Source organism: Oncorhynchus clarkii, unplaced genomic scaffold (genome assembly GCF_045791955.1).
Source record: "Oncorhynchus clarkii lewisi isolate Uvic-CL-2024 unplaced genomic scaffold, UVic_Ocla_1.0 unplaced_contig_12151_pilon_pilon, whole genome shotgun sequence".
Lineage (NCBI taxonomy): Eukaryota > Metazoa > Chordata > Actinopteri > Salmoniformes > Salmonidae > Oncorhynchus > Oncorhynchus clarkii.
In genome coordinates, this window is record NW_027259577.1 from 2570 (window position 1) to 28200 (window position 25631).

The following is a 25631-nucleotide window of genomic DNA, read 5'->3' on the forward strand; positions in this document are numbered from 1 at the left end:
CTATGGAGACACATTTCATAGGGCTTGTAGTTAATGTAATTTCTTAAGGGACCAAGATATAGATCAATGTATACTGCATATCACAGTGTTGAATTCTTTGGTGAAATACTTTTTGGGGTGTTTTGGTGTCAGTGATTTTTAAAATATCTAATACGTTTTGTATATCAAAGACAGTGAGATTTCAGTCTCCTTTACGAGTCAAAAACAACAAACATGTAAGGAAAAAAAAAACGTTTTTTATTGTTTTACTCTTCATATCTGTACAAATACCATCAGACTTTCTGTATGTACATATGACATTTACATTTAAAAAAAAGAAAAAAAAGAACTATATACTTATAACAGAATTTTGTATTTCTCTTGTGATTTGTTAAAAATGAAAATGCGTTCTGAGAAAAACAACGGCAGTATGAGAAAAGCAAAGTGATGAGGTTTAATACAGTGTATGTGTATAGCATTTTAGTCAGGTGAGCTCTGCAAGAGCTACATGGAGCACAACGTTGGCAGCACACAAATGTTCATGGCACATCTTGTGACAAAAATCAAGTGTGTCCCCCCCCCCCCCCCCACACACACACAAAAAAAACAACATATCTGTTCTTAACATATCAAATAAAAAACATACTGCTACTGGGTGATGTTTTGTCTGGGTTAGACAGACATCTCCATTGGGGAAACACATTGTAGGGGAGGGAGTAAATAAGGCTGCATTCATAACCAAGTGGGAATTCAACTCCATTTAAATTCCATTCAATTCAGGAAGTACACTGAAATTCCAATTCTCTTCAATGAGGAACATTTTTTAAATTGGGTTTACTTCCTGAAAACGCGTGGAATTAAAATAGATTTGACCCCCAACAACTGTCCCTTTAGCAAGTTATAATAATGGGTTAGACAAAAAACAAAAAAGCAGAAACATTTCTGTACATAAATGATTGACAGATAAGATTCCTCCCCATAAATAAACACACAGTAGGCTAAAGCATGCATTGATGTGTGAATGATAAACATCTGTGATAGAGATATCTAACAGTGAGAACATAGGTAGGTTAGTACAGCACAGGGAATCATGAGAGTCCACTACAGCTTACAGAATGGAGACGGAAACTTCACTCAATAAATAACACTGCTTCTCTTTGGAGAAATATATCTTTCTTCATTATATATAAAAAATAATACAAAATAAAAAATGAAGGAAGGAAGGAAAAAAATAAACAGGACAACAAAACCAATAGAAACAAGTGGTAACAATAACATGGTACATAGTAATCCTGAACATTGTAAATGTATAAATTATTTTTAAAAAATAACACAAAACACAGTATAAATAAAACATCTAGCAGAACTGAACAATATGTATAAATAAGCATATACATATGTACTGTACAGTATGGACAACATGAGACCTGGCCCTAGGACTGTTCCCTTCGTGGAGACCAGGCAGGTAGATAGAAAGCCTATCCAACCAATAAGGAGAGCATGTGGATATGATAGACAGCCTATCCAACCAATAAAGAGAGCATGTGGATATGATAGACAGCCTATCCAACCAATAAGGAGAGCATGTGGATATGATAGACAGCTTATCCAACCAATATAAGGAGAGCATGTGGATATGATAGACAGCTTATCCAACCAATAAGGAGAGCATGTGGATATGATAGACAGATTATCCAACCAATAAGGAGAGCATGTGGATATGATAGACAGCTTATCCAACCAATAATGAGAGCATGCGGATATGATAGACAGCCTATCCATCCAATAAGGAGGTCAGGTGGATATGATAGACAGTCTATCCATCCAATAAGGGGGACAGATGGATGTGAACCATGTAGTCCTGATCTTCTTGCTCCTCCTCCTCTTCCTCACGGTCTTCTGTTATGGCTAGATGGGAGAATATATGATAGCTGGTGTATGAATAAAGAGCACAACAGCAACGCAGCAGAACAATATTCAGTGAAGGTTCTCAAAAGCCCCGCCCCCCACTCCCGGCACAAAGCCACAGGAAAGCGTGGTGGTGTTGGCATGTTTCAGGGAAGAGACGGGACTTGGTAGGGAGGGGGGGGGGAGGGGTATGAGGTATTCAATGGCTTTCTCTTCTTTCTTTTTTTAAAAGTCTCCTTTTGTCTCAGACACAGTACAGTGGCTGCCATTGGGCGGAGTGTTTCTCTGGGGTCACAGCAGTTTGACCTACGAAACCCCTATCGAGCAGGACATGAGCCAGGCCAACCACACAGCTTTGAGTTTTGGAAATGTAAAAGGCAAGAGAGACAACAATACAAAACGAGCCGTACCTCATCAAATCCAAAAGGGATTTGTTTTTATATATATACATATATTCTGATAGACAACATTCATTACATTCAACACACACAGCAGCCAGTACAGATAGATGGATAGAACACGTGTTAATTTTCTACAAGAAGAAAGTGACTGAGGAGAAATAAGATAACATTTTTCTGCAAGCTGGTACTTCTGCTTATAGGGTAAATGCTTCTTTCATGAGGTGATCATGGCAAAGGTCCTTTAAAAGAAGTTGTAATCTACACGTACCTTAATAAGGCACATTTACATTGAAGTAGTCAGTCGAACATCATATAATCATGTAGTGTAGTGGAAGAAATGTAGTCAGTCGAACATCATATAATCATGTAGTGTAGTGGAAGAAATGTAGTCAGTCGAACATCATATAATCATGTAGTGTAGTGGAAGAAATGTAGTCAGTCGAACATCATATAATCATGTTGTTTAGTGGAAGAAATGTAGTCAGTCGAACATCATATTTAATCATGTAGTTTAGTGGAAGATATACAGATTTATTCATCAGGATGAAAATGAAATGATTTCAGGCATTCTTTGACATATAGCGACTTAGAATGTAACTTCTATCATTTCTTTGAGGCTATTTTGGGACAATTTGAAGGCAGGTATAGCCCCAGTTTAGTGAGCAGGTAGAATCTTGGTAGAAATAGGTAGTCTATGTGTTGAGGTTCAATTTAAATAATTTTAGATAAATCGGTACCAATTTTACAATCACCTTATGCACTTATATGAATGTATGCAACTGGTGTGTGTTGTCATTCTGACTCTATATTACATGTTATAGCAGAGTGGTGTGTGTTTTCATTCTGACTCTATATTACATGTTAGCAGAGCGGTGTGTCTTTTCATTCTGACTCTATATAACATGTTATAGCAGAGTGGTGTGTGTTTTCATTCTGACTAGATATTACATGTTATAGCAGAGTGGTGTGTGTTTTCATTCTGACTCTATATTACATGTTATAGCAGAGTGTGTTGTCATTCTGACTCTATATTACATGTTAGCAGAGTGGTGTGTGTTTTCATTCTGACTCTATATTACATGTTATAGCAGAGTGGTGTGTGTTTTCATTCTGACTCTATATTACATGTTAGCAGAGTGGTGTGTGTTTTCATTCTGACTCTATATTACATGTTATAGCAGAGCGGTGTGTGTTTTCATTCTGAATATATTACATGTTTGTAGAGCGGTGTGTGTTTTCATTCTGACTCTATATTACATGTTAGCAGAGCGGTGTGTGTTGTCATTCTGACTATATTACATGTTATAGCAGAGTGGTGTGTGTTTTCATTCTGACTCTATATTACATGTTAGCAGAGCGGTGTGTGTTGTCATTCTGACTCTATATTACATGTTTGTAGAGCGGTGTGTGTTTTCATTCTGACTCTATATTACATGTTAGCAGAGCGGTGTGTGTTTTCATTCTGACTCTATATTACATGTTATAGCAGAGCGGTGTGTGTTTTCATTCTGACTATATTACATGTTATAGCAGAGTGGTGTGTGTTTTCATTCTGACTCTATATTACATGTTAGCAGAGCGGTGTGTGTTGTCATTCTGACTCTATATTACATGTTATAGCAGAGTGGTGTGTGTTTTCATTCTGACTCTATATTACATGTTATAGCAGAGTGTGTTGTCATTCTGACTCTATATTACATGTTAGCAGAGTGGTGTGTGTTGTCATTCTGACTCTATATTACATGTTATAGCAGAGTGGTGTGTGTTTTCATTCTGACTCTATATTACATGTTAGCAGAGCGGTGTGTGTTGTCATTCTGACTCTATATTACATGTTAGCAGAGCGGTGTGTGTTGTCATTCTGACTCTATATTACATGTTAGCAGAGCAGTGTGTGTTTTCATTCTGACTCTATTACATGTTAGCAGAGTGGTGTGTGTTGTCATTCTGACTCTATATTACATGTTAGCAGAGTGGTGTGTGTTTTCATTCTGACTCTATATTACATGTTAGCAGAGCGGTGTGTGTTGTCATTCTGACTCTATATTACATGTTAGCAGAGCGGTGTGTACCATTACAGACATAGTCTATTTTGAATTGATTGATTACACCCCAAAATAAAAAACATAATGCATTATTAACATAAAATTAGCAATGTGACCATGGAATGTCGAAGCTGTAAAGATATTACCATTATCTGTCTGTCTCGATGAAAAATAAAATTAAAACTATGACAATAAAAAAAAATTTAAAAACTGCACGGAAGTGAGATTATGACCACAAACTAGATGTTAAATACTGAACATTTCACTGTTCTAATTGTAAAAGTTAGTCTCTTGTTATTTTCATGGAGTTAGCATCTCGACCTCTCCCCCCCCAAAAAGAGTAGTTCTCTTTTGAACTGTCCTTAACCTGTTGATATATACAGTGGGGAGAACAAGTATTTGATGCACTGCCGATTTTGCAGGTTTTTCTACTCACAAAGCATGTAGAGGTCTGTAATGTTTTAGCATAGGTACACTTCAACTGTGAGAGACGGAATCTAAAACAAAAATCCAGAAAATCACATTGTATGATTTTTAAGTAATTAATTTGCATTTTATTGCATGACATAAGTATATGATCACCTACCAACCAGTAAGAATTCCGGCTCTCACAGACCTGTTAGTTTTTCTTTAAGAAGCCCTCCTTTTTTCCACTCATTACCTGTATTAACTGCACCTGTTTGAACTCGTTACCTGTATAAAAGACACCTGTCCACACACTCAATCAAACAGACTCCAACCTCTCCACAATGGCCAAGACCGTATTGAGGGGAGGATGGATGGGGCCATGTATCGCGAGATCTTGGCCAACAACCTCCTTCCCTCAGTAAGAGCATTGAAGATGGGTCGTGGCTGGGTCTTCCAGCATGACAACGACCCGAAACACATAGCCAGGGCAACTAAGGAGTGGCTCCGTAAGAAGCATCTCAAGGTCCTGGAGTGGCCTAGCCAGTCTCCAGACCTGAACCCAATAGAAAATCTTTGGAGGGAGCTGAAAGTTCGTATTGCCCAGCGACAGCCCCGAAACCTGAAGGATCTGGAGAAGGTCTGTACGGAGGAGTGGGCCAAAATCCCTGCTGCAGTGTGCGCAAACCTGGTCAAGAACTACAGGAAACGTATGGTCTCTGTAATTGCAAACAAAGGTTTCTGTACCTAATATTAAGTTATGCTTTTCTGATGTATCAAATACTTATGTCATGCAATAAAATGCAAATTAATTACTTAAAAATCATACAATGTGATTTTCTGGATTTTTGTGTACCTATGTGTACCATAGTGTACCCTATGATAAAAAAATTACAGACCTCTACATGCTTTGTAAGTAGGAAAACCTGCAAAATCGGCAGTGTATCAAATACTTGTTCTCCCCACTGTAGATATATATTTTTAAAAACTTTTACGTTTGTTTTTGCAGATTTGTTGTTATTTTTTGTTAGAGAAGCCAGCAACACAGACAACATCATGCAAGTTCTCCCATTCTCAAGTCCTTTCAGATGCGTTAAGCTGTGCTGAGCTGTGCCGGGCGGGTGGGGGTGGGGGGGGGGGGGGGGGTGGGCGGGGGGCGGTGTAGGAGTTTGCAGGGGCGGGGGCTCAAGACGAGACGAGGGAGGGATTATTGTTGGGAAAGATCATGGAATTGTCTTTTGCTGTGGTGATTACTTACAGTTGCAAGATCCTGAATGCTTAACCTCCAGGAGCGTTCCCAGAGAGCAGGCAGTCTGCTTCATAACACACTCTGAGGGGTAGGTGGTGTTGTCGCTGGCGCACACCGCCTCGTCCATCCGGCTCTCTGGACACGCCTCCTCACAGAGGGAGCAGCGGCCTCGGCTCATCCTGGCGTCCCACAGACACTTCTTTCCCACACTGCATTGGATGTCCTCGCACGACTTGGCCTCTGGAGCCAGAGAGAGGAGAGGAGAAGAAAGACAGAACTTATCAGACTGACGCCTCGTTGGTGCTGCTTGGCATATCACCATGTAACCGTAGTGGGTCGTATTAAATCAAATAACCATGTAACCGTAGTGGGTCGTGGTGAATCATTTCACCATGTAACCGTAGTGGGTCGTGGTGAGCCATGTTCTATGTTAGGTCATCTTTGGTGCTGCTTAGCATATCACCATGTAACCGCAGTGGGTCGTAGTGAGTCATATCATAATGTAACCGTAGTGGGTCGTGGTGAATCATTTCACCATGTAACCGTAGTGGGTCATATAACCATGTAACCGTAGTGGGTCGCATTGAGTCATATAACCATGTAACCGTAGTGGGTCGTGGTGAGTCATATCACCATGTAACCGTAGTGGGTCGTATTGAGTCATATAACCATGTAAGCGTAGTGGGTTGTGGTTAGTCATATCTCCACGTAGCCATAGTGGGTCGTGGGGAATCATATCACCATGTAACCGTAGTGGGTCGCATTGAGTCATATAACCATGTAACCGTAGTGGGTCGTGATGAGTCATATCACCATGTAACCGTTGTGGATCGTATTGAGTCATATAACCATGTAACCGTAGTGGATCGTAGTGGGTCGTATTGAGTCATATAACCATGTAACCGTAGTGGGTCGTGGTGAGTCATATCACCATGTAACCGTAGTGGATCGTAGTGGGTCGTATTGAGTCATATAACCATGTAACCGTAGTGGGTCGTGGTGAGTCATATCACCATGTAACCGTAGTGGGTCGTGGTGAGTCATATCACCGTGTAACCGTAGTGGATCGTAGTGGGTCGTATTGAGTCATATAACCATGTAACCGTAGTGGGTCGTGGTGAGTCATATCTCCATGTAACCATAGTGGGTCGTGGTGAGTCATATAACCATGTAACCGTAGTGGATCGTATTGAGTAATATAACCATGTAACCGTAGTGGGTCGTAGTGAGTCATGTCCTATGTTAGGTCATGTGTGGTCAAGTATCATTGTAGTGGGGAGGAAAAACGTCCTCAGCTGTGTTGCGGGTAATGTTGCCAACTTCAGGAAACAATCAGACGTCCATCATATTCTAAACAGTAACAAGTACAAAGTATTCCCAGGTACACTGAACATCCACAGCTTCAATGGCTCTGCTTGGAGAATCTCCATTTATGTGGAATGTTGGCAAAGAGAATCAGGCCATAGAAATAGAATGTTTAGAACGAATACCCATGAGTTTACCAGTCAGATTGCCAGGGTTAAGGGCTCTAAATCCCTTCTATAGATTACATTTCTATGGTAAAGCCTACATTCAGACTATATTGTAAGTACTGTACAGCATGGTTAAGAACTGAAATCATTTTCCAATTATTTCCTTTGGAACAGAACCACTATTATTTTTCCCATTCTGTTCCACTGTTCCGACCAGCATAATACAATTCTGGTGCAAACAAAATGAAAGTACAAACAGTATGAAAGTATTAAATCGTTCCTTTCAGTTCCTTTTTTTTTAACCTGTGATATATATTTTTTTATTTTACATTTAGCTCCAGAGCGGGCAAGCTAGTTGTTGACATTGTGTGATGGACAAGTGTACGGCGCGAGATGCGACAGAAATGTTAAGGGTTGGGAGATAGCGAGAGAGAGGATGCAGGAGGAGGCTTGAATCCCTGGGCAGTGGTGGTACAACAGGTTGGGAGATAGCGAGAGAGAGGGTGCAGGAGGAGGCTTGAAGCCCTGGGCAGTGGTGGTACAACAGGTTGGGAGATAGAGAGAGAGGGTGCAGGAGGAGGCTTGAAGCCCTGGGGAGTGGGGGGAGTGGTGGTACAACAGGTTGGGAGATAGAGAGAGAGGGTGCAGGAGGAGGCTTGAAGCCCTGGGGAGTGGTGGTACAACAGGTTGAGAGATAGAGAGAGAGAGGGTGCAGGAGGAGGCTTGAAGCCCTGGGGAGAGGGGGAGTGGTGGTACAACAGGTTGGGAGATAGAGAGAGAGGGTGCAGGAGGAGGCTTGAAGCCCTGGGGAGTGGGGGGAGTGGTGGTACAACAGGTTGGGAGATAGCGAGAGAGGATGCAGGAGGAGGCTTGAAGCCCTGGGGAGTGGGGGGAGTGGTGGTACAACAGGTTGGGAGATAGCGAGAGAGGGTGCAGGAGGAGGCTTGAAGCCCTGGGGAGTGGGGGGAGTGGTGGTACAACAGGTTGGGAGATAGAGAGAGAGGGTGCAGGAGGAGGTTTGAAGCCCTGGGCAATGGGGGGAGTGGTGGTACAACAGGTTGGGAGATAGAGAGAGAGGGTGCAGGAGGAGGCTTGAAGCCCTGGGGAAAGGGGGGAGTGGTGGTACAACAGGTTGGGAGATAGCGAGAGAGAGGGTGCAGGAGGAGGCTTGAAGCCCTGGGAGTGGGGGGAGTGGTGGTACAACAGGTTGGGAGATAGCGAGAGTGGATGCAGGAGTAGGCTTTAAGCCCTGGGGAGAGGGGGGAGTGGTGGTACAACAGGTTGGGAGATAGTGAGAGAGAGGGTGCAGGAGGAGGCTTGAAGCCCTGGGGAGTGGGGGGAGTGGTGGTACAACAGGTTGGGAGATAGCGAGAGAGAGGGTGCAGGAGGAGGCTTGAAGCCCTGGGGAGTGGGGGGAGTGGTGGTACAACAGGTTGGGAGATAGTGAGAGAGAGGGTGCAGGAGGAGGCTTGAAGCCCTGGGGAGTGGTGGTACAACAGGTTGGGAGATAGAGAGAGAGAGGATGCAGGAGGAGGCTTGAAGCCCTCGGGAGTGGTGGTACAACAGGTTGGGAGATAGCGAGAGAGAGGATGCAGGAGGAGGATTGAAGCCCTGGGGAGTGGGGGGAGTGGTGGTACAACAGGTTGGGAGATAGCGAGAGGGGGTGCAGGAGGAGGCTTGAAGCCCTGGGGAGTGGTGGTACAACAGGTTGGGAGATAGCGAGAGAGAGGATGCAGGAGGAGGCTTGAAGCCCTGGGGAGTGGTGGTACAACAGGTTGGGAGATAGCGAGAGAGAGGGTGCAGGAGGAGGCTTGAAGCCCTGGGGAGTGGTGGTACAACAGGTTGGGAGATAGCGAGAGAGAGGATGCAGGAGGAGGCTTGAAGCCCTGGGGAGTGGTGGTACAACAGGTTGGGAGATAAAGAGAGAGGATGCAGGAGGAGGCTTGAAGCCCTAGGGAGTGGGGGGAGTGGTGGTACAACAGGTTGGGAGATAGCGAGAGAGGGTGCAGGAGGAGGCTTGAAGCCCTGGGGAGTGGGGGGAGTGGTGGTACAACAGGTTGGGAGATAGCGAGAGAGAGGGTGCAGGAGGAGGCTTGAAGCCCTGGGGAGTGGGGGGAGTGGTGGTACAACAGGTTGGGAGATAGTGAGAGAGAGGGTGCAGGAGGAGGCTTGAAGCCCTGGGGAGTGGTGGTACAACAGGTTGGGAGATAGAGAGAGAGAGGATGCAGGAGGAGGCTTGAAGCCCTCGGGAGTGGTGGTACAACAGGTTGGGAGATAGCGAGAGAGAGGATGCAGGAGGAGGATTGAAGCCCTGGGGAGTGGGGGGAGTGGTGGTACAACAGGTTGGGAGATAGCGAGAGGGGGTGCAGGAGGAGGCTTGAAGCCCTGGGGAGTGGTGGTACAACAGGTTGGGAGATAGCGAGAGAGAGGATGCAGGAGGAGGCTTGAAGCCCTGGGGAGTGGTGGTACAACAGGTTGGGAGATAGCGAGAGAGAGGGTGCAGGAGGAGGCTTGAAGCCCTGGGGAGTGGTGGTACAACAGGTTGGGAGATAGCGAGAGAGAGGATGCAGGAGGAGGCTTGAAGCCCTGGGGAGTGGTGGTACAACAGGTTGGGAGATAAAGAGAGAGGATGCAGGAGGAGGCTTGAAGCCCTAGGGAGTGGGGGGAGTGGTGGTACAACAGGTTGGGAGATAGCGAGAGAGGGTGCAGGAGGAGGCTTGAAGCCCTGGGGAGTGGGGGGAGTGGTGGTACAACAGGTTGGGAGATAGCGAGAGAGAGGGTGCAGGAGGAGGCTTGAAGCCCTGGGGAGTGGGGGGAGTGGTGGTACAACAGGTTGGGAGATAGCGAGAGAGAGGGTGCAGGAGGAGGCTTGAAGCCCTGGGGAGTGGGGGGAGTGGTGGTACAACAGGTTGGGAGATAGCGAGAGAGAGGGTGCAGGAGGAGGCTTGAAGCCCTGGGGAGTGGGGGGAGTGGTGGTACAACAGGTTGGGAGATAGCGAGAGAGAGGGTGCAGGAGGAGGCTTGAAGCCCTGGGGAGTGGGGGGAGTGGTGGTACAACTGGTTGGGAGATAGCGAGAGAGAGGATGCAGGAGGAGGCTTGAAGCCCTGTGGAGTGGGGGGAGTGGTGGTACAACTGGTTGGGAGATAGCGAGAGAGAGGATGCAGGAGGAGGCTTGAAGCCCTGTGGAGTGGGGGGAGTGGTGGTACAACAGGTTCAAAAGTTGGTTTATGTCTTTTCTGGGGCCTGGAGTTTTTTTCTGATCTCATGATCTGGTCAGGTAAAACTCTGGGCCATGACAGGGTCTTGATGTCAGACATGGTGCTGTTTTTAAATGCATTGGGGTCATGCAGAGACTATAGGTTGACAGGCTTTCTTTCTGTATTCAGCTATGAATAAGCTACATTTGGTTATTATGATGTGTATTAAAAATAATATAATATAATTTAGCAATGTAACTCATTTTAACGTTGTAAAATAGGACCCTGCCCCTTTATAAGACAATTGCGTTCCAAAAGCGATATGGACCTGGCTACAGTAAGTTAGTCAAGACTAATGATAAAGAGTATTTTGTAGCTTTCAATTAGCAGACTAGCAACAGTAGCCAGCGTATTGCTAGTCTGTTCACTTATTGGTTTACTTTTGTAAATCTCTTTCCCTAAAATGAGTAAGCTCCGCGAGTAGATAGGTGGACGCTTCTTTCAGCTCTGGACAGCTCGCGTGTGCTGTGTGAACGTAGCTATCAACTTCTGTACCGCTCGAGAAGTTGTGATTCGTTGGAGCCGCAGTGGATGAACAGCCAATCATATTGCTTAAATGCAAATAGCACAACTTTTCTTGAGTTTAGTCATCAACGGGTTTTTTAAATGACAAGAAGTAAGTGTTGGAACTGGAACGAGACCTGTTCTATTTTAAAAAAAAACATCTTTGGTTCTGTTCCCTGAACCGGTTCCAACCCCTGGTGTACAGTGTGAGTTGGGACGGATTTGAGTGTCCAAGAGGGACCACAGTACGTAGGCCATGTCCAGAAATAACCCCTAGCCCCTTCCGTTAGAAACTTGTGGATCTCTCATGCTGCATTTACACAGGCAGCCCAATTCTGATATTTTGCCCAATTATTGGCAAAAGATCTGATCTGATTGGTCAAAAGACCAATTAGTGGTGAAAGATCTGAATTTGGCTGCCTGTGTAAATACAGCCTTAGAGAATTGGACATGTGTAAACCATATGGTTACGTGTCTAGAGGTTAGGGGCTAAAGTTTTTTTTTGGGGGGGACAGGCTGACTAAGCTGAATTATATACTGTTAATTCAAAAGCTTAGGCCTACTGACTGATGCTACTCCTATGGATGTTCCCAGGAGACACTACTGACTGATGCTACTCCTATGGATGTTCCCAGGAGACACTACTGACTGATGCTACTCCTATGGATGTTCCCAGGAGACACTACTGACTGATGCTACTCCTATGGATGTTCCCAGGAGACACTACTGACTGATGCTACTCCTATGGATGTTCCCAGGAGACACTACTGACTGATGCTACTCCTATGGATGTTCCCAGGAGACACTACTGACTGATGCTACTCCTATGGATGTTCCCAGGAGACACTACTGACTGATGCTACTCCTATGGATGTTCCCAGGAGACACTACTGACTGATGCTACTCCTATGGATGTTCCCAGGAGACACTACTGACTGATGCTACTCCTATGCATGTTCCCAGGAGACACTACTGACTGATGCTACTCCTATGGATGTTCCCAGGAGACACTACTGACTGATGCTACTCCTATGCATGTTCCCAGGAGACACTACTGACTGATGCTACTCCTATGGATGTTCCCAGGAGACACTACTGACTGATGCTACTCCTATGGATGTTCCCAGGAGACACTACTGACTGATGCTACTCCTATGGATGTTCCCAGGAGACACTACTGACTGATGCTACTCCTATGGATGTTCCCAGGAGACACTACTGACTGATGCTACTCCTATGGATGTTCCCAGGAGACACTACTGACTGATGCTACTCCTATGGATGTTCCCAGGAGACACTACTGACTGATGCTACTCCTATGGATGTTCCCAGGAGACACTACTGACTGATGCTACTCCTATGGATGTTCCCAGGAGACACTACTGACTGATGCTACTCCTATGGATGTTCCCAGGAGACACTACTGACTGATGCATTTCCCCTTGGTGTGCTACTCCTATGCGTATTCCCAGGAGACACTACTGACTGATGCATTTCCCCTTGGTGTGCTACTCCTATGCGTATTCCCAGGAGACACTACTGACTGATGCATTTCCCCTTGGTGTGCTACTCCTATGCATGTTCCCAGGAGACACTACTGACTGATGCATTTCCCCTTGGTGTGCTACTCCTATGCGTATTCCCAGGAGACACTACTGACTAATGCATTTCCCCTTGGTATGCTACTCCTATGCATGTTCCCAGGAGACACTACTTACTGATGCATTTCCCCTGGTATGCTACTCCTATGCATGTTCCCAGGAGACACTACTTACTGATGCATTTCCCCTGGTATGCTACTCCTATGGATGTTCCCAGGAGACATGTCGCCCTCCTCAGATGGCACGCGCTGGTGTAGATGATCCCGTCGTTGCCACACAGGAACTGCTGCGGTGACGTCTGTTCAGGGCAGATCCGATTACAGGTCACACAGTACGCGTTATTTGTCTGGTCCACGACGCACGTGGAGCTTCCCGGGCACAAGACGTCACGACAGGTCTCTGTCAGAACGAAAGGGAGTCAAATTAACATGGTGATTCATATCAGCAGAGTAACAAGCCAACCAGATGTGCCTTAATGAAACACCTGTGAATCGACACTTACTCACTGTGATCAAATAAAATGCAATCAGACTGAATCCCATTGGTTGCCTTTAGACAGGCATCCCCATTGGCTGCCTTTAGACAGGCTGCCCAATTCTGATCTTTGTTTCAGTAATTGGTCTTTTGACCAATTAGATCTGATGTGATTGGTCAAAAGACCAATTATAATGGGAAACGTTTCCAAAGAATTGGATATGAATAAGTAGCTGATGTTATTATTATTATTATTTTAATGCATTGGGTCTGCCTGCCCGGTGAACTTACTTTTGCATTTGCCCTGGTACTGCACATCCAGGTCCAGATGGACTTTACATTTGGACTTGAGCAACGCGCACTCGTCTTTGTATGTCTTTCCATCCGACCCGCAGACAGGTCCTTTCCAAGTGACGTCGGAGCAGTCTGGAGCGCAGACGCAGCGCGGCTTACTTCTCCGGTTCATCTTGCAGCTCTTTCCGGGTCCACAGTCCACGTTGTCACACGTTTCTGGAGTTAGAAGAGATATCAAGTTTATTAAATGATATGAAACACAATTATGGAGAATATACAATGTTTAGACGCAACGAGGTCAATAAACTTTAAACGTGTCGACAAATTAGTCTAATTGAGTTTCCACTTAAATATAAATGAAGTTGTAACATTGTTTTTTATACACAAGTCACAACTGTTGCTACCAGACTCTATGATTTCTAAATACACCTCCATTTAAACAATTTCCACCAATCCCCCTTCCCCAAAACACGTGTAAATATTGGACTATAAATTGTGCCTTTGTGTATTATACTAATCCTAAAATGTGTATTATATTTTATGAGACATGTACTTTATGTTCCCTATTCTTAAATTGTATTAGTTCATTGTATTAGTTCTTATTGTTGTTGCATTGTGGAAAAGGAACCTGAAAGAAAGCATTTTGTTAGACTGTATAACGCGTGTATCCCATACATACATTTTGTTAGACGGGGTATACTGTATAACATGTCTATCCCATACATACGACTAATAAAACGTGAACCTTTGCAGGGTATGCAGTTAGGGGCTCCGCCGTTAAAGATCATCCACCGGAACAAGGTGCTGTTGGGTACATCCTCCTCGGTCCATGACGTCCCCAGCCTCCCGCTTCGACAACACTCCTCTCGGCTCATCCCCGGCACGTAGAGCACTTGACACCTCCCGTTCTTCCCTTGCTGTAACCAGCAGTTGCCAGCTGGAAACAAACATGAAAACGTCCCAGTCGTATTAAAGTCTGAAGCCAAGGCGCTGAGTTACTGACCCAGACACAACACTTGTCTGGGTCAGGTTTTTTCTTTCTTTTTCCCATCGTAATGACAATATTTGGTTATCCTGTCACCAATGTTCAATACTGAGAGCCCGTGTGATACAACTGTATACAAAGTACTGAGTTATTCATGTTCAAAATGCAGACAGTGGAGCAATCTAGTTATATTGTCAATCCATTCTGTGTCCGATTATAACAGTCCAGAACAACTGTAGGCTATTCTTGACATTCTTGAATTTTGATGCTCGAACTTGGTTGTGTAAAATCTGTTCCAAATATATTTTAGCAATTCGCATCCGTGGACGCAGATCACACCGAGACTTGTCATAGCAGCATTTTACGAATAGCTACCAAAACAACACGTTGCCCAAATACACATATGGACACCAACCAATACGATTAATTTGTAACTTTTTTTTTAAGGGTGCATTTAAAACGGTTTATATTGTTGACGTTAATTTCAGCGGCAGAAAATTAAGGGACATTTTCTGTCATTATGTAATTTATGAGCACCATTATCAGCAAACTGTATTCAAATAATTATCAATGTAACAATAATAAAGGTAGTACCGATCTCCATTTGACAAATAGATCGGAAATGGGTTGGTTGCAACGCACACAAACAACATTCTATGGGTCAAATAATATGTGCTCACAAATTTCAAGCATTTTATCTCTGCCATGCACCGTCTCCAACTCTATCTCAGTTTGAGTTAACTGTGTATACAGCCACACCACACTGCTGCGTCCCATCATATTGACGCGGACTGGTGATATGGCAATCCGTGAAACTAACAAAAATGTCCAAGTATTACAGACTTGGAGAGCAAGTGGGAAAGAAATCCATCTAAAAATGCCATTCCATGTGCCTTGATCGTGTGGGCTAGAAAAAAACGTGCAATAACATCTCGTTGAAACGACCCTAATGGCACCTGTTTAGTACAGTCAATCTGATCGTGAGCAATTTCAAACCAAATGGAAAGAATGTAGAACTCTCTTTGAAACGTTTGCAACACTGGAAATTCTGACACCGTTACAATTCACATCAAGACGCAGACAGAATAGGATACACTTTGCAGTAAAAGTTTTGTTGTTGTTGAGGGGGGTGGAGGGGGGGGGGGGGGAATCGAAAAGATTTGTAAAATATAATAATAATGTACCTTGTACTTTTTGATCTTCCATGAAATGACAGAGCCATATCAATAATATAATCATCCCTGGCTGGAGACGGAGTTTCTGTAGCATCCTGAGCATGTTGCTGGAGACGAAGTGAAGTGAACAAGGTATCGGAAATTGACACTAGCAGCGAAGCGAACAGAGTAAATCTGTTTAAAAGGTGGCAGTGAGTGCTGAATGAATGTCAGTCTGAGAATGCAGCGTCTCTTTTTAAATCTATAAGGGGTCTCGGGTCGTCTATCTGTGGTAGGCGGTCTTCTGGTCCGTGGGGGAGGGGAGAGGGAGAGAGGGATGCCCCCCCCCCCCAAAAAAAAATATTTCAATCCTAATCAGGTGACATCTATAGTCGCAATTTTCTCTGTCTGACCAAAAATAGTGTCATAAAAGTACACTTGATGGCAGATTACTTGCTTTTTTTCGTGTTCTAAGTCAATAATATATATATATATATTTTTTTTTTAAACAATAGAGGAGCAACAAGACACAGAGCAATAATAAGAAGACTAGCAGGACCAGCATCTACCAGCTGTTAATGTATATGACCTGGTTTATTTCAGTGTGACCTCAATTAATTAAATAAATTCAATTTTATCCCTACTTTGATGGCAAAATAAAAGTATAGGCCGCTATTACGGCAACCATAAACTATTTATATTAGGCCTACTGAAACTAGCACTACTAACACCAACAGGTTTAATTCTAATAGTAATAACACCTACTGTAATTATAATGTTAAAGAATTGCCACGCTAATATTAATATAACCTATATGTAACCCATCAATACTTCATCTACATAAAACAGGCAAAATGCATATCAAGTCTACGGGCCGGTAATTCCCCAACTTCAGATGACTGGGTTACCATGGATATTGTTTTTCCCGACAACAACAGATAAACGTGTTCATCTTTTAACTAGTCTATTGGAATGACCTGTCCATGCTGCCTACCAATAATACATTTCAGAGTACATACAGGAAGGGATGATAATATTAGATGAGGCAGTTGTTTTGAGTTTCTGATAAATATAACTAACCCTGTTTCTGAATAGTCTTCAGTGTGACGGAGAGTATTACATGAAATACTATCTATGTAGGCTAGAACATCAGCTATCGTCCATGGATCACGGAAAACCTCTTCTACAGCCTGTTGGTTATACAACTGGCTTGTCAAGACAAGTGCACCGAGGGATGTTTGTAACGACGCTAATTATGTAACGACTCTATGTTGTAGCCAGTAAGTCTTTTTCCGAAAACTACCGACAAAACAACGCTTTTTCCCGAAAACCACCGACAAAACAACGATTTTTCCCGAAAACTACCGAATAACTACGCCTTTTTCCGAAAACCAACGATAAATAACGCAATAAAGCAACCCCCCCCCCCCCATCTTGAAATATAGCCTATTCTCCCTCGTCTCCAAACACGCGTCAAGCGTTGACATGGATCCGGAATATTAGGACTGTCAGGCAAAACACTAATTTACAGATTTAAAAAAATCACATTTAAACTAATAAAAATATACAATAAATAATTAGAAAAACGTGACTAGTTCACTCAGGGACAATAATATGTTTAATCATTATGCACACGGTTTAAAATGTATTAATTTCTTCATTTGAATACATCTATGGTATTTAAGTTATTGGAATACTTGACATTGACTCATCGAAATGCATTTTTCTGCAAATCATATTTACTTTGCCTATACAGTAAGCAGTAAATATTTTCGATTCAGGTAGGCCTACATTTAAGTATTCAATAACATATCCCACTGGGCAAGTCATCGTTGTTACCATGTCATTTCAACCAAACAAGTGATGACGTTGAATCAACGTGGAAACCTGATTGGAAGGTTGGAAACCTGATTGGACGTAGGGATGTTGTCTTTTTTTCACCCAACTTTTAACCTAAATCCAATGTCATGGTGAAATGTTTTGTTGATTTGATGTTGAATTCACATTGGTTGGAAACTCAACCAAATAAATCGTAACTTCTGAACTTGACATATGTGCCCAGTGGGATGTTTTCAAGCTGGTGAAGAAATCAGAATCGCATTAATTTACCAAAAATAACAGAGTCAAATTATGTTAAAATCTGTTGAGATAAAGTAGACTACAAGACCAGGGTTTGAGTTAAATTACATCCACCTATCCTTTTCAAAACACAAAATCAGCTACTTTTGGCTAATGTGCTTTTGACAACACACTTATTTTCACAATAAATCTTTTAATTTATTAGCCGGGTTCACTAAACTACTTAAGATACACGTTGAGGAAGCATAACAATGGGGAAGCCTTCTGCACACATTGAGTTTGTGTAATGGGGATGGTTTGACTATCCAGTAGCAACATATGGTGTGGTATTGTTTTATTTCCTATAGCGATGATGTTCCCAATACAATGCTGACATCTGGTGTTAAAACAGCATCATCACCTCAAGTGTAACGGATGTGAAACGGCTAGCTTAGTTAGCGGTGTTCGCGCTAAATAGCGTTTCAATCGGTGACGTCACTTGCTCTGAGACCTTGAAGTAGTGGTTCCCCTTGCTCTGCAAGCGCCGCGGCTTTTGTGGAGCGATGGGTAACGATGCTTCGTGGGTGACTGTTGTTGATGTGTGCAGAGGGTCCCTGGTTCGCGCCCGGGTATGGGCGAGGGGACGGTATAAAGTTATACTGTTTACATACACAAGCACTAAAGTCCTTTTTAGTCAGTCCTACAGACTAGTTGTATGTAAATTGTGCTTGTGTATTGCGTGAATTTCTGATTATATTTTTTTAGAATATTTTTTTAATTATACCAAAAGGTATATTTTCAACTGTGAGTTGATTTGTGTTATAATTTGAGCCGCCACACAAACGTAACCCAAATAGCCAGCAGGAAATGATTGTATAGAAAGAAGTATCTCATAATGACATCTCTTTCATGTTTAATTTCAAGAAATAAAAAAATAAAAATAATTTAAACAAATCTTACAATTCAATTTTCCCTGTGGAATAAATCATGATTTCTTCTGTTCAGAAACGCTTTATTGTTCCCAACTAAGAGTGTTATTGCATTTCATGGGTTAATAAAATAAACCCCATTGCATGTACTACAATTCAGTGCATGACAGCTAAACTGCTGCTGTACAATCCTAGAGAGCACATGTCAAACACAACTAAATCTAAACATTCACTCAACTGGCTGTCAGCAGTTTAGTCCAGGACTATCGGCTTAATCTTTGTCTGGTGAAGCAAATAGTCCTGCAAATGGGCACATCCACATCTCATTGTGATAAACAGTATGATAAATGTCATTTTCTTTTGTGTGATGTGGACAAGGACGAGCTGTTCCCTGTGTCATCTGTCATTGTTCGTCTGTCTGTCCATCTCATGGCCTGTTCTCTTGAGGTGCCTGGCTGGTTCGTCTCATTGTCTGTTCTCTTGAGGTGCCTGGCTGGTTCGTCTCATGGCCTGTTCTCTTGAGGTGCCTGGCTGGTTCGTCTCATGGCCTGTTTTCCTGAGGTGCCTTGCTGGTTCGTCTCATGGCCTGTTTTCTTGAGGTGCCTGGCTGGTACGTCTCATGGCCTGTTTTCCTGAGGTGCCTGGCTGGTTCGTCTCATGGCCTGTTTTCCTGAGGTGCCTGGCTGGTTCGTCTCATGGCCTGTTCTCTTGAGGTGCCTGGCTGGTTCGTCTCATGGCCTGTTCTCTTGAGGTGCCTGGCTGGTTCGTCTCATGGCCTGTTCTCTTGAGGTGCCTGGCTGGTTCGTCTCATGGCCTGTTCTCTTGAGGTGCCTGGCTGGTTCTTCTCATGGCCTGTTCTCTTGAGGTGCCTGGCTGGTTCTTCTCATGGCCTGTTCTCTTGAGGTGCCTGGCTGGTTCGTCTCATGGCCTGTTTTCCTGAGGTGCCTGGCTGGTTCGTCTCATGGCCTGTTTTCCTGAGGTGCCTGGCTGGTTCGTCTCATGGCCTGTTTTCCTGAGGTGCCTGGCTGGTTCGTCTCATGGCCTGTTTTCCTGAGGTGCCTGGCTGGTTCGTCTCATGGCCTGTTCTCTTGAGGTGCCTGGCTGGTTCGTCTCATGGCCTGTTCTCTTGAGGTGCCTGGCTGGTTCGTCTCATGGCCTGTTTTCCTGAGGTGCCTGGCTGGTTCGTCTCATGGCCTGTTCTCTTGAGGTGCCTGGCTGGTTCGTCTCATGGCCTGTTCTCTTGAGGTGCCTGGCTGGTTCGTCTCATGGCCTGTTTTCCTGAGGTGCCTTGCTGGTTCGTCTCATGGCCTGTTTTCTTGAGGTGCCTGGCTGGTACGTCTCATGGCCTGTTTTCCTGAGGTGCCTGGCTGGTTAGTCTCATGGCCTGTTTTCCTGAGGTGCCTGGCTGGTTCGTCTCATGGCCTGTTCTCTTGAGGTGCCTGGCTGGTTCGTCTCATGGCCTGTTCTCTTGAGGTGCCTGGCTGGTTCGTCTCATGGCCTGTTCTCTTGAGGTGCCTGGCTGGTTCGTCTCATGGCCTGTTCTCTTGAGGTGCCTGGCTGGTTCTTCTCATGGCCTGTTCTCTTGAGGTGCCTGGCTGGTTCTTCTCATGGCCTGTTCTCTTGAGGTGCCTGGCTGGTTCGTCTCATGGCCTGTTTTCCTGAGGTGCCTGGCTGGTTCGTCTCATGGCCTGTTTTCCTGAGGTGCCTGGCTGGTTCGTCTCATGGCCTGTTTTCCTGAGGTGCCTGGCTGGTTCATCTCATGGCCTGTTTTCCTGAGGTGCCTGGCTGGTTCGTCTCATGGCCTGTTCTCTTGAGGTGCCTGACAGGTTCGTCTCATGGCCTGTTCTCTTGAGGTGCCTGGCTGGTTCGTCTCATGGCCTGTTCTCTTGAGGTGCCTGGCTGGTTCGTCTCATGGCCTGTTCTCCTGAGGCGTCTGGCTGGTTCGTCTCATGGCCTGTTCTCTTGAGGTGCCTGGCTGGTTCGTCTCATGGCCTGTTCTCTTGAGGTGCCTGGCTGGTTCGTCTCATGGCCTGTTCTCTTGAGGTGCCTGGCTGGTTCGTCTCATGGCCTGTTCTCTTGAGGTGCCTGGCTGGTTCGTCTCATGGCCTGTTCTCTTGAGGTGCCTGGCTGGTTCGTCTCATGGCCTGTTCTCTTGAGGTGCCTGGCTGGTTCGTCTCATGGCCTATTCTCCTGAGGCGTCTGGCTGGTAATTTAGCTTGCTGTTGCTAGCTAATTTGTCACGGGATATAAACATTGAGTTGTTATTTTACCTGAAATGCACAAGGTCCTCTACTCCGACAATTAATCCACACATAAAACGGTCAACCGAATCGTTTCTAGTCATCTCTCCTCCTTTCAAGGCATTTTCTTCTTTGGACTTTATATGGCGATTAGCATCTAACTTTCATGGTATTACCACGACCGACCGACCTCGGTTCATTTTTCAATCCCCCACGTGGGTATAACCAATGAGGAGATGGCACGTTGGGTACCTGCTTCTATAAACCAATGAGGAGATGAGAGAGGCAGGACTTGCATCGCGTTCAGCGTCACAAATAGAACTGACTTCTATTGCTTGGCAACGCAGACGCTCGTTGGCGCGCGCGAGCGGTGTGGGTGCAACGATTGGATAACATGTATGTGTATTATGCAAAGCATGAGCAAGCGATGCGAGCGGTGTGGTCAGCATGTGAGACAGTTGGAGCAGATCTCCGATCTCACTGTCCACGATCACTCCCACAGGTGCATCTAATGTCTCCCCTGGCTTACTGACCGTTACAACAGACATCTACAGTACTGTCTCCCCTGGCTTACTGACTGTTACAACATACATCTACAGTACTGTCTCCCCTGGCTTACTGACTGTTACAACAGACATCTACAGTACTGTCTCCCCTGGCTTACTGACTGTTACAACAGACAACAGACATCTGCTGTTTTCCTTGGTTTACTGACTGTTACAACAGACATCTACAGTACTGTCTCCCCTGGCTTACTGACTGTTACAACAGACAACAGACATCTGCTGTTTTCCTTGGCTTACTGACTGTTACAACATACATCTACAGTACTGTCTCCCCTGGCTTACTGACTGTTACAACAGACAACAGACATCTGCTGTTTTCCTTGGCTTACTGACTGTTACAACAGACATCTACAGTACTGTCTCCCCTGGCTTACTGACTGTTACAACAGACAACAGACATCTGCTGTTTTCCTTGGCTTACTGACTGTTACAACAGACATCTACAGTACTGTCTCCCATGTCTTACTGACTGTTACAACATACATCTACAGTACTGTCTCCCCTGGCTTACTGACTGTTACAACAGACATCTGCTGTTTTCCTTGGCTTACTGACTGTTACAACAGACATCTACAAAATAAGTTACAAATAGCAGGAGCCATTCTTGTATGTCACAGAACCGACGCCAACATGAGTTCTTTGCCTGACAGATAGTTCCCCTCACCAGGGCCTGGGCCTGCTAAAACTGAATCAGACTGAGGGATAGTTCTTCTCATCAGGGCCTGGGCCTGCTAAAACTGAATCAGACTGAGGGATAGTTCTTCTCCTCAGGGCCTGGGCCTGTTTAAATCGAATCAGACTGAGGGATAGTTCTTCTCATCAGGGCCTGGGCCTGCTAAAACTGAATCAGACTGAGGGATAGTTCTTCTCATCAGGGCCTGGGCCTGTTTAAATCGAATCAGACTGAGGGATAGTTCTTCTCATCAGGGCCTGGGCCTGCTAAAACTGAATCAGACTGAGGGATAGTTCTTCTCACCAGGGCCTGCTGATACTGAATCAGACTGAGGGATAGTTCTCCTCACCAGGGCCTGGGCCTGTTTAAATCGAATCAGACTGACAGATAGTTCAAATCAAATCAAATGTATTTATATAGCCCTTCGTACATCAGCTGATATCTCAAAGTGCTGTACAGAAACCCAGCCTAAAACCCCCAAACAGCAAGCAATGCAGGTGTAGAAGCACAGTGGCTAGGAAAAACTCCATAGAAAGGCCAAAACCTAGGAAGAAACCTAGAGAGGAACCAGGCTATATGAAGGGTGGCCAGTCCTCTTCTGGCTGTGCCGGGTGGAGATTATAACAGAACATGGCGAAGATGTTCAAATGTTCATAGATGACCAGCATGGTCAAATAATAATAATCACAGTAGTTTTCGAGGGTGCAACAAGTCAGCACCTCAAGAGTAAATGTCAGTTGGCTTTTCATAGCCGATCATTAAGAGTATCTCTACCGCTCCTGCTGTCTCTAGAGAGTTGAAAACAGTAGGTCTGGGACAGGTAGCACGTCCGGTAAACAGGTCAGGGTTCCATAGCCGCAGGCAGAACAGTTGAAACTGGAGCAGCAGCACGGCCAGGTGGACTGGGGACAGCAAGGAGTCATCATGCCAGGTAGTCCTGAGGCATGGTCTTAGGGCTCAGGTCCTCCGAGAGAGAGAAAGAAAGAAAGAAAGAGAGAATTAGAGAGAGGGTACTTAAATTCACACAGGACACCGGATAAGACAGGATAAATACTCCAGATATAACAGACTGACAGACTAATAACCTCATCCACTTTGCCACACCACTAGAGGAATATCTTCAACCACCAACTTACCATCCTGAGACCAGGGCCTGGGCCTGCTTAAACTCAAATCAAATCAAATCAAATTTTATTTGTCACATACACATGGTTAGCAGATGTTAATGCGAGTGTAGCGAAATGCTTGTGCTTCTAGTTCCGACAATGCAGTAATAACAAGTAATCTAACTAACAATTCCAAACTACTGTCTTGTACACAGTGTAAGGGGATAAAGAATATGTACATAAGGATATATGAATGAGTGATGGTACAGAGCAGCATAGGCAAGATACAGTAGATGGTATCGGGTACAGTATGTACAAATGAGATGAGTATGTAAACAAAGTGGCATAGTATAGTATAAAGTGGCTAGTGATACATGTATTACATAAGGATACCGTCGATGATATAGAGTACAAAGTGGCATAGTATAGTATAAAGTGGCTAGTGATACATGTATTACATAAGGATACCGTCGATGATATAGAGTACAGTATATACGTATGCGTATGAGATGAATAATGTAGGGTAAGTAACATTTATATAAGGTAGCATTGTTTAAAGTGGCTAGTGATATATTTACATCATTTCCCATCAATTCCCATTATTAAAGTGGCTGGAGTTGAGTCAGTGTCAGTGTGTTGGCAGCAGCCACTCAGTGTTAGTGGTGGCTGTTTAACAGTCTGATGGCCTTGAGATAGAAGCTGTTTTTCAGTCTCTCGGTCCCAGCTTTGATGCACCTGTACTGACCTCGCCTTCTGGATGATAGCGGGGTGAACAGGCAGTGGCTCGGGTGGTTGATGTCCTTGATGATCTTTATGGCCTTCCTGTGACATCGGGTGGTGTAGGTGTCCTGGAGGGCAGGTAGTTTGCCCCCGGTGATGCGTTGTGCAGACCTCACTACCCTCTGGAGAGCCTTACGGTTGAGGGCGGTGCAGTTGCCATACCAGGCGGTGATACAGCCCGCCAGGATGCTCTCGATTGTGCATCTGTAGAAGTTTGTGAGTGCTTTTGGTGACAAGCCGAATTTCTTCAGCCTCCTGAGGTTGAAGAGGCGCTGCTGCGCCTTCTTCACGATGCTGTCTGTGTGAGTGGACCAATTCAGTTTGTCTGTGATGTGTATGCCGAGGAACTTAAAACTTGCTACCCTCTCCACTACTGTTCCATCGATGTGGATAGGGGGGTGTTCCCTCTGCTGTTTCCTGAAGTCCACAATCATCTCCTTAGTTTTGTTGACGTTGAGTGTGAGGTTGTTTTCCTGACACCACACTCCGAGGGCCCTCACCTCCTCCCTGTAGGCCGTCTCATCGTTGTTGGTAATCAAGCCTACCACTGTTGTGTCGTCCGCAAACTTGATGATTGAGTTGGAGGCGTGCGTGGCCACGCAGTCGTGGGTGAACAGGGAGTACAGGAGAGGGCTCAGAACGCAACCTTGTGGGGCCCCAGTGTTGAGGATCAGCGGGGAGGAGATGTTGTTGCCTACCCTCACCACCTGGGGGCGGCCCGTCAGGAAGTCCAGTACCCAGTTGCACAGGGCGGGGTCGAGACCCAGGGTCTCGAGCTTGATGACGAGCTTGGAGGGTACTATGGTGTTGAATGCCGAGCTGTAGTCGATGAACAGCATTCTCACATAGGTATTCCTCTTGTCCAGATGGGTTAGGGCAGTGTGCAGTGTGGTTGAGATTGCATCGTCTGTGGACCTATTTGGGCGGTAAGCAAATTGGAGTGGGTCTAGGGTGTCAGGTAGGGTGGAGGTGATATGGTCCTTGACTAGTCTCTCAAAGCACTTCATGATGACGGATGTGAGTGCTACGGGGCGGTAGTCATTTAGCTCAGTTACCTTAGCTTTCTTGGGAACAGGAACAATGGTGGCCCTCTTGAAGCATGTGGGAACAGCAGACTGGTATAGGGATTGATTGAATATGTCCGTAAACACACCGGCCAGCTGGTCTGCGCATGCTCTGAGGGCGCGGCTGGGGATGCCATCTGGGCCTGCAGCCTTGCGAGGGTTAACACGTTTAAATGTCTTACTCACCTCGGCTGCAGTGAAGGAGAGACCGCATGTTTTCGTTGCAGGCCGTGTCAGTGGCACTGTATTGTCCTCAAAGCGGGCAAAAAAGTTATTTAGTCTGCCTGGGAGCAAGACATCCTGGTCCGTGACTGGGCTGGGTTTCTTCCTGTAGTCCGTGATTGACTGTAGACCCTGCCACATGCCTCTTGTGTCTGAGCCGTTGAATTGAGATTCTACTTTGTCTCTGTACTGGCGCTTAGCTTGTTTGATAGCCTTGCGGAGGGAATAGCTGCACTGTTTGTATTCGGTCATGTTACCAGACCT

At 45.0% G+C, this 25631-nt stretch overlaps 1 protein-coding gene across 2 annotated transcripts; it reads right to left on the reverse strand.

Moving 5' to 3' along the window:
* Window positions 1-216: 216 nt before the first annotated feature.
* On the reverse strand, window positions 217-15966 carry LOC139400325 (follistatin-A). Of its 2 annotated transcripts, XM_071145293.1 has the most exons (7): window positions 15760-15966; window positions 14336-14527; window positions 13588-13806; window positions 12997-13221; window positions 5997-6227; window positions 1539-1887; window positions 217-1457 (listed from the first exon to the last, which is right to left on the reverse strand). In XM_071145293.1, exons 1-6 carry the CDS (start codon window positions 15851-15853, stop codon window positions 1796-1798), a joined length of 1053 nt encoding a protein of 350 aa, XP_071001394.1. In that variant the 5' UTR covers window positions 15854-15966; the 3' UTR covers window positions 217-1457; window positions 1539-1795. The 2 variants fall into 2 exon arrangements, with proteins under 2 accessions (XP_071001394.1, XP_071001395.1); XM_071145294.1 differs by lacking the exons at window positions 217-1457; window positions 1539-1887 and having other exon boundaries at window positions 5989-6227; window positions 15760-15883.
* Window positions 15967-25631: the final 9665 nt, after the last annotated feature.

What these genes read in the sequence shown, in the direction of transcription:
- LOC139400325 (XM_071145293.1), bottom strand. Translation starts at nt 15,853, where the DNA reads ATGCTCAGGATGCTACAGAAACTCCGTCTCCAGCCAGGGATGATTATA. An exon ending in TAACTGCATACCCTGCAAAG is followed by an intron (nt 13,807 to 14,335) that starts GTTCACGTTTTA and finishes TTCTAACTCCAG; the next exon opens with AAACGTGTGACAACGTGGAC. An exon ending in ATACCAGGGGAAATGCATCA is followed by an intron (nt 6,228 to 12,996) that starts GTAAGTAGTGTC and finishes CTCTGGCTCCAG; the next exon opens with AGGCCAAGTCGTGCGAGGAC.